The sequence below is a fragment of the Elephantulus edwardii genome, unplaced genomic scaffold (assembly GCF_000299155.1).
Source record: "Elephantulus edwardii isolate Elephantulus edwardi_28Jun2011 unplaced genomic scaffold, EleEdw1.0 scaffold00348, whole genome shotgun sequence".
In the NCBI taxonomy this organism is placed as follows: Eukaryota; Metazoa; Chordata; class Mammalia; order Macroscelidea; family Macroscelididae; genus Elephantulus; species Elephantulus edwardii.
Window position 1 is genome coordinate 1,493,545 of NW_006400098.1, and position 9,505 is coordinate 1,503,049.

Here is a 9,505-nt window from a genome sequence, read left to right on the forward strand (position 1 = left end):
AAAAAAATAAAATAAAACCAAGCTTTTAAAAAAAAATATTCTCACCAAAAAAAAAAAAAGAAAATGTGATGTATTTTATGCATGTCAATAAAGGAATGGCCTGTTCTTGTTCTAGAGAGGAGGAAAAAAAGAAAAGAAAAATGCACAAAACCTCTCAAAAAAAAAATATATATACATATATATACACACACACACACACACACACAAGATGTGAAGGCAGTGGCTGGATGGACAGCTCTGGGCAGGTGTCGCAGGAAGACTGCCTTCTCGACACCTGTTTGCACTATCGGGACATTTAATCCGGTCAGTGGATTTGTAAAAGTGACGAGACAGTTCTGAGCCTGCTGGGCTGGAAGCAAAGAGAGTGAGTCATCAGTGCAGCGTCACTGCTGAAAACACCGGCATCATCCTTGAGTATAGAGGCGTCATCTGACCTCCAGGAACTTCACCCACCAGCCGGAGAGAGAGAGACAATCTGGACCAAGAGCCCAAGCAAGGCTGGATGCGGAGGTCAGCCCTGCCGCCTCCACGCTCCCCATCTTTTCCCCAGTTCTGTCACCAGCTGCCCCTCCCATTGCTTGCTCTCTGCTTCTCTGCTGGGCTTGATAGCTGGTTGCAACAGCCACACAGAACTCAAGGACAATATCCTTCCAAGGACAGGGAGTATGAGGGAATTAACAGGTTAGAGTTTATTTTTCTACGGTGGTGCCTAAAGCGAAGAAGGAAGCCCCTGCCCCTCCCAAAACTGAAGCCAAAGCAAAGGCATTGAAGGCCAAGAAGGCATCCTGAAGGGCATCCACAGACAAAAAAAAAAAAGATCCGCATGTCACCCACCTTCCTGCGGCCAAAGACGCTGAGACTCCGAAGGCAGCCCAGATACCCCAGGAAGAGCGCTCCCAGGAGAAACAAGCTTGACCACTATGCCATCATCAAATTTCCCCTGACCACTGAGTCAGCCATGAAGAAGACAGAAGATAACAACACACTTGTGTTCATTGTGGATGTCAAGGTCAACAAGCACCAAATTAAACCAGCTGTAAAGAAGCTCTGTGACATTGATGTGGCTAAGGTCAACACTTTGATCAGGCCTGATGGAGAGAAGAAGGCCTATGTTCGACTTGCTCCTGACTATGATGCTTTGGATGTTGCCAACAAAATTGGGATCATCTACACTGAGTCCAGCGGGCTAATTCTAAATATAAATTTTTCTCACCAAAAAAAAGAGGTTAGAGTTTAGAACGCAGCGTCTCAATTAGGACAGCCTCTGCTCAGCCGTACACAAAGGCTAGCCTCTCTCTCTCTCCCCCCGGGGCTCCTGGCCCCTCTCGCTGGTCTCTGTGCTGCAAAGCTCTTTTGTTGTTAGGTGTCATCGAGTCGATTATGACTCAAAGGTGCCCCGTGAATCACAGAACAAAACCTGGCCATGTCCTGCATCCCCTAACAAGGCCCTCCACACACACACACAGTCAAGGCCACTGCTGCTTAAGTTGTCATTACATCAGTCCAACTCGTTAACAGACTTCCTCTCTCTCACAGAACCTGAGCTCCTCCAAGCATGAGGTATTTTTCCTTTCCGATAACATGTGAAAGTACATGAGACAGAGTTTCACCATCTTTGCCCCTGAGGCGAGCTCTGATTATACTTCCTTCAAGACAGGTTTGAATGAACTGGGCGGGGGTTAGAGAAAATAGTGCAACAATGAATGGAAGGAAATCCGAAATCTCTGTAAATGTTCATTAAAAGGTATCCATTCTTCTTCAGTCTTATTCCTTATCCAACGTTCAGACGCCCAGGAAGCAAGTAAAAATGTGAGAGCTTCAATCAGGAGACTCTTAGCTTCTGCCTGTCCATCTGGAGGGCAGAAGAGTGAAGAGCTTCAGAGACTAGTTAGTCCAGAAGGGCTAATCAAACACCCGGACTTGAGTCTTCACGACTCCCTAGCAGCAGACTATCAGATCGCAACGTCTTTTCATTTCCTGGCTGCTGATGCCAAGAGTGTTGTCTAAATTGCTTTATAAGATGAATATATTACAGGGGGAGTTCTGGTGGCCTAGTGGCAAGACGGTGCACTGCAATCCCAGAGGTACACGGTTCAAATCCACCAGATGCTCTGCTGGAAAAGGAGGGGGCAATCTCCTCCTGTACCAGTCAGATCTGATTTGACGGTACACGTAAAAATAATATAATAAAAATTTTAAAAGGAAAAAAAAAAAGAAAAGATGAATATATTACTTTATCCTGTTTTGTTTTGTTTTTGCTTTCAGTTGACCAGGTAATTAGACCGGTGCAGGAGTGTAATCTGCAGACTTTGGCTCTAGACGTTGCTTAGGGGTTTTTTTTCCCCTTCTCAGACCTGGTCCTAGGACCCGTTTCCCCCACCTCACGGTCCCACAAAGCCGGCACCCGCCTTCCTACCTTCGATGATCCTCTTGGCAAACTCTCGGATGGACCTGAGGGAGGATAAATCCAGGTGCCGGGCGGTGACGCGGTGGTTAAGGGTCTCCCCTCGGATCTCCTTGGCGGCTGCCTCACACTTGTCCATGTCACGACAGGCCAGAATGATGTTGCCTCCTGGGGAGTGCAGCGTGGGGAAAAAGAATCACAAGAAAGGTAAACATCATTGTAATAACCCATTTCTTGTTGTGGTTGTTGTTGTTGTGTACCATACAGTCAGAACCGACCCAAAGCTGACCCTCCAGTGGGTTTCCAGAGTCAGTTAATTGCATGGGAGGAGACTGTCCATCCTTCTCCCACAGAGCAGCTGGTGGCCTTGAACCTTGTGCCTTTGGGATTGCAGCACAGCTTCTTGCCACTAGGCCACCAGAATTCCCTACTGTGGATTATACCGCACCATAAACAAAATTCCTCACAACTACACCCGTAAAAAAAAAAAATCACGACAAATGGAAAAAAGACAGAAGTTGTCAAAAGATTTCACTTTACTTGGATGTAACATTAACACTCATGGAAGAAGCAGTCGTGAGGACAAATGATGGATTGGATCAAGGGGCCAATAAATAAAACTTAATAACAAGGAGGCACTCAGTTCTCAGACTAACCCAGCAGATAAGTCAAAAGAGCAGTATTTGCCTGAGGAGAAAGCCTAGGCTCCAGAGTACTGGAGAGCAATGATGTCAGTCTGGAGACTAAGGTGTGCATAATTCAGGACACAGCCTTTGCAATCACTTGTTAGGCATCAGAGAGTTGGACAATGACTAAGGAGGATAGAAGGAGAATTGATGCCTTTGAGCTATGGTGCTGGAGAAGAGTATTGAGAATACCATGGACTGCTAGGAAAACAAACAGATTCGTCCTGGAAAGGGTTAAACCGGGTGGCTCCTTGGAGGCAAGGATTCTGGGGCTTCGTCTAACATACTTTGGACATGCTGTCAGGAGAGACCGGTCCTTGGAGAAGGACATCATGCTTGGGAGGGTGGAGGGACAGTGCAGGAGGGGAAGACCCTCTATGAGGTGGACTGATTCAGTGACTGGGATAATTGGGATGGGAGTGTCAGAGACAGTGCGACTGGCACAGCACAGAGCAGAGTTTAGGGCTGTTGTACATGGGGTCGCTATGAGTCGCAAGCGACTCGACGGCACTTAACAACAACAACAAATACATTTTAATTATGGACACCAAATACATGTATGTGTGAGAGAGAGAGATGGTAGAACTGTTACATGCCGTCAGGTAAGAACCAACTCAGAGGTGACTGTCCACTGGGTCATCAGAGGCTGCAGACTGCCCACTTTTCTCCTGCAGAGCAGTTGGTGAGTGCAGACAGCCTGCCTCTGGGTTGGCAGGGCAACTCCTTTTCCCACTAGGCCACCAGAGGTTCCTTATAGGTGTGTACGTAGGAATATTTGTGTCAGTCTATGTATATATGTGTGTACCCATGATTGAATGAAAAATCATTGCTTTGTAAAATTTTACTCACATCACAGCTTTTAATAAAAAGGAAAAGGCTTTTTAAATGAAAACATACATAATTTATAGAGATATACATTATATATACCCATATCAATATATTTTCATCATAGACTCACACATACTATTGACTAAAAGGTCAAAAAGACCTTTTAGTCACTGAAGGTGACATAGCACATAACTAATCGAGGAAATGAAATCTCTAGAAACAGGAAGAAGATTAGTGATTATCTAAGGCTGGGTGTGGAGAATGAAGGGGTGTGGTTTTCTGTTTGGGTTGATGAAATGATTCTAAAATGTGATGTTTACAAAACTCTGGCATAGCAAGAAGCTTCACTGCAATTCCAGATGTGTGCGGTTCGAATCCACCAGATGCTCTGTTGGAGAAGGAGGGACAATCTCCTCCTGTACCAGTCAGATCCGATTGGACTGTACACACAAAAATATAATAAAAAAATTTTAAAACCATTAAAAAAAATAAAAAAGACTCTGGCATAAACAAAAACCACTGGGGTGCATACTTAAATGAGTAAACTGTGTTCTGGGTGAATTTTTATCTCAAAGCTTTTGAATATTAAAAATAAATAAATAAATAGACTAGAAAACAACAGGAAGACTTAAGCACAGCATGTAACTTTATAATTAACTGGATACATGAAAGGGCACAATGATTGGGCCAGACTGTGGGCACGTGATGGGGAAGGAGCCAATGGGAGCGCTCCGCTGTTAGTTTATATACAAGGAGATGGAGAAGGGGCAATTTTCTCTGTACTGAAATTGTTAAGCTGGGGCAGCTTAAGTCTGCAACAGCCTCGTGCCAGGTTGTAACCCCTCGCCTGTGACTCTAGTCCCCCTCGCTATAGCAGAAAAGAGCGAGGTCAGTCCAATAGAAAAACCAAAATTTTAAAAATTATGACCACCCTGAAGCTTTCTCTGAGATCCTCCCTGATCCATTCCAAGTACAGGAGCCTCTTTCTGGTTTAAGAGAGCGTGAGCTGGTTTTGATCACACACAAAGGAAAGAATCTAATGATTGTAGCAATTCCTAGGTAAGCACCCTCTCCCTCTAGAAGTAAGGTGGCGGTCAGTCAGGCGTTACCTCTTCTGGCCAGTTCCAAAGCGGTTTGCTTCCCGATACCGGTGTTGGCACCCGTCACAATGACAGTCTTCCCAGGAATGGTGGCCTTGCTCGGACAGACCCCACCACCAACATAGTCCCTAAAGGTGAGACATGACACACTTAATCCTTTCTGAGTCTCTTCTATTTCATGGGACAGCTCTCAGATGGGTACAGGACTAAGAAGAAAGACTACAGCCTGGATCAGGTGCACCTTAGTCTCCAGCCTGACGTCATTGCTCTTCAGTACTTTGGAGAGCTCCCTGACAGCTGACTTTTCCAATGCAATTTGCCTCTTTATTTCCTGGCTGCTGGTACCAAGAGTGTTGACTGTGGAGCCAAGAAAACTAAAGTCGTTAACTGTCTCAATCTCTTCATCATCCATACCGATGCTGCCAATAGACTGCCAAAGAATAAACAGATGTGGACATCTGGCGGGCTCCTTAGAGGCAAAGACCACTGTGAGACTTGGTCTCACATACTTTGAGCATACTGTCAGGAAGGTCCAGTCCTTGTCAAGAGACCATCAGGCTTGGAAAGATGGAGAGCGAAGAAGATGAAGGCAGACCCGCAGTGAGGTACTTGGCACACAATGACTGCTGCATTGTGCTTAAGTCCAGCAGAGACCAGGAGGCCAGAGCAGGACTCCCAAGGTTTCGATCTGTTGTAGGGTGGCTGTGTCAGTCAACCCTAAAACACAGCACACAACAACAACAACAAACTCTGTATAGTACGGAACTCTGGTGGTGGCCAGAACTCTGCATTCCCCAGCTGCTCCCCAGGAGAATGATTCACAGTCTCGGAAACTTGCTGCAAGTGGCCATAATTTAAGACTGGATGGCAGGACTGGATGGAAATAGGTGTGAATTTATTTTTAATCCTGTATATTATTTTAACAACTCGGCCAACATGTGACACAAAGTCCTGGACTCACACTTGTTGGTTTAATTTGAAAGTCCAGAAAGAACTGTCCATATCGTTTACAAGAGTCCATGCCAGAGGAGCTCTGGTGGCCTAGTGGTAAGGAGCTGCAACTACAATCGCAGAGGCGCACGGTTCGAATCCACCAGATGCTCTGCTGGGGAAGGAGGGACAATCTCCTCCTGTACCAGTCAGATCTGATTTAACGGTACACGCACACAAAAATAATAAAATAAAAATTAAAAAAAGAGTCCAGGCCACCCTCCTTCCTCGGGGTGACCTTGGGGACCGGTGTCCAGCCCTCTCCGAGCCCGAGCCTGACTGATTTCCCCCCACACACATTCTGGGGGACAAGAGGATTCCAAGTTCCTTCCCGTCCAGAAACCCAGGTCCAGAGGTCACTAAGGTGCCCGGACAGCACCCCCTACTCACCGGAGCAGCACAGCGCCTCCCGCCACCGTGCCCAGCACGGACAGCGGCACGAGGTAGCGGCTCATGTGGCCAGCAGCTCCGATCGGGGGTCGCGCTGGGCCCTGGACGCACGGTCTCTACAACCCACGTGGGTGATTGTCCCGGCCGGGCTGCAATCAGGGGCTTTCCGGAAGTGAACCGAAAGAGGCAGGAACATGGGGCGGGCCTCGAGGGAAGAGAACCTATGAGCAACGGGTCATGCGCATGGAGTGCTGGGATTGGTAGTTTCAAGCACGCAGGGGGCGGAGCCGTGGCCCAGGGGTGGGGCTTGCTGGAGGTTCCCACAGCTCCTTAAAAAGAGAAGCGAGTTCATATCTGATAGTCTGAGGGTTCGAATCCGTACACTGCCAATTCCAGTTTTTCTCCATCTTTTTCTCTTTCCTCCTCTCCCTCCCTTCTTCCTTTCCCTCTCTCTCCTTCCGTCCTTCCCTCCTTCTCTCTCTCTCCACAAACCTCCATGTGTTCTTCAGATCTCTGAGCTTATCTTCTCATCTGAAAATAAATATTTACTGGTAGCACCTGCCTCATAGAGTTCGTGGAAGAGCTTAAGGATTTGAGGCCCAGTGATCAAAGAGACCTCGGTGCAGTCTGACCCTTCTCAGTTCAACGAGCTCAGTTGTGCAGAGGCCTGGGTCCAAAAAGATGCATCATCTCCTGCGATGGTGTCTTCGTGGTGATACTAAATTCCATGCTCCCCCGCACTCTTTTCTCCTCTTTTATTTCCGATGTGTTGAAAGGAATTTCCCTGACATCCAACTAAGGCTGTGATGGATTATGGAGTATTATGGTCACCCTTAATCCTCTCATGAACTGTTCATTTTATCAAACAGTGGGATTATCAGATAGCATCCACCACATATCATTATATATGTGTATTTTATATACATAACATTTTCTAAAATTCTAGTTTGAGTGGAAGTCTACCAAACATATTGGGGTTTTTTAAACATTCATTCACACACATTTTGTTTTCTGACATTAATTACAATACCCGCTAGGGAGCTCTGGTGGCCTAATGGTAAGAAGGTGCACTGGAATTCCAAAGGCACGAGGTTCAAATCATCCTTTTTAAAAAGTAATGATATATTTATAAAGTTTGAATACATAATTTTTCACAAAAGATTATTCCCCTTTCTTCACCACCTTGTATAACCCTGTGATTACCACCACCACCCCAACCTCACCTCTCTGCTTCCACCCTCCCATCCCTCCCCTTGGACCTCATACTCATTCTACAACAATGGTTTTATACAGTATTTGTCCCTGTGGGACTGAGTCAGTTCACTCAGAATAATAATCAGTACTGGTTTAAATTGTTTTTGGTCAAACATTCTTCTCAGTGGTATAACCCTGGTCTGTCCATTTGCTGTACAGAGGTAACTCGTGGTTGCTGTGATGCTGAACAGTGTAACACTAATGTGTCAAATGCGATCATGGTTACCCATGGTGGACAGTGTTTGGTGGAGCTCCCCGATTAAAACAAGCCTGGAAGAAAGAGTGGCATCCACTTTTGAAATAGCTTGCCTCCAGAAACTCTATGAACCTGGAGAAAGGATGAAAGTTATACAAGTGTTCAGATCTTTTATTCATAGGGTCACTGTGAGTCATTTACAACCTGATGGCACTTAACAACAACAGTTACGATGTTGGCAAAGAATAATGAATATGTCGTGCTCTGCCAAAATAACAAATACATCTGTTTTGGAAGAAGTGTTGTCAGAATGTCCTTTGGAAGAAAGGACCGCGAGATTTCATCTCACACACTTTGAGCATGTTTTCACGAGAGCCCAGTGCCTAGAGAAGAAATTGGAAAAATAGACGATTAACCAAAAAAAAAAAAAGAGGAAGACCCTCAGAGGGGTAGATTAACACAGTGGCTGCAACAATTGTGAGTATTGGAGCAAGAATAGGGAGGACAGATATATACGGAAGGGTCACTGTGAATTCTAACTGATCTGACAGCATCTAACAACAACATTTTTTTCTCTTTCCTCACTTTTTTTATTATTAATTTTAATGAAAAGTTTCAGAGATTTTGGATTTCCATTCATTCACTGTTGCACTTTTCTCCCTGCCCACCTCCCACCAGCACACTCTTCTCTTTGAAAAGTAAAGGAAAAATTCTTTCATTATTATACAATCCCTCCCCCTAGGTCCACCCCACTATGCAGCCTTCATTCTGGACTCCTAACATGACAATAATACCTAATCATAGATCCCTTCTAAACAGTTCTCTCCCTCATCTGTTTCAATGCAGTCTACATAGTTTATCCCTTCTTTCTCAGTCTCCTCCCCAACCCCAATATCAGTCCTGTTTCACAACATTGGCACTATGCAGTATTTGTCCTTTTGTGACTGAGATATTTCCCTCAGCATCATGTTTTCCAGAGTCACCCATTTTGAATAATATTGCATGAGTTCCTTGTTTTTCAATGCAGCATAGTATTCCATTGCGTGAATATACCACAGCTCCTCTAACCATTCATTTGTTGATGGGCATTTGGGTTGGGTTGTTTCAAACTCCTGTTGTTGTGAACAAAGTCATGATAAACATGGGTGTGTATAACAACAACACCACTCTTGACCAGCAATGCAGCCTTTCCCCCCCTCCACAAATTGATCTCCTTTTCTGTGAACTAGAATCTTAATGAAATCTTCCTCCCAGGCACAAAACTAATTACAGTGAAACCAAACACCACTGCCATCAAGTTGATTCTTGATTGCTGCAGGATAAAACGTCTCCCCCCCCCCCCCCCCCCGCTTTTCACCTGGAATCCTTACAGAAGGCACCCTTCCTCTTAAGCGGCACTGGACTTCAACCAGGTAACTTCTAGTTCAAGTGTAAACCTTTTGCGCCCCTGCCTTAGTTATCTCAACCAATTCACTGCCTTCCAGTCTGCACCAAGTCAGGGTTGACCCTCCAGGGGGCTGACCTTCCAGGGGCCGGAGTTTCCAGAAGCTATAAATGGCGCAAAAGGAGGTTGTCCACCTTTCTCCCTCGGATTTGAACAGCCTGCCTTTGGGTTCACAGCACATCTCCTTACCACCAGACTACCAGCGCTACCTTC

The 9,505-nt window shown here is 45.6% G+C and overlaps 1 protein-coding gene across 1 annotated transcript in view; it reads right to left on the reverse strand.

Annotated features, from left to right (window-relative positions):
• RDH13 (retinol dehydrogenase 13 (all-trans/9-cis)) overlaps positions 1-6,463 on the reverse strand; it is a 20,069-nt gene extending 13,606 nt beyond the window's left edge. Inside the window, exons 1-3 of the mRNA XM_006901877.1 lie at positions 6,399-6,463; positions 5,028-5,146; positions 2,417-2,572 (exon numbers count right to left, since the gene is read on the reverse strand). Of these exons, the coding sequence (XP_006901939.1) occupies positions 2,417-2,572; positions 5,028-5,146; positions 6,399-6,463 (340 nt within the window). The remainder of the gene's footprint in view (positions 1-2,416; positions 2,573-5,027; positions 5,147-6,398) is intronic.
• Between the last annotated feature and the right edge of the window lie 3,042 nt (positions 6,464-9,505).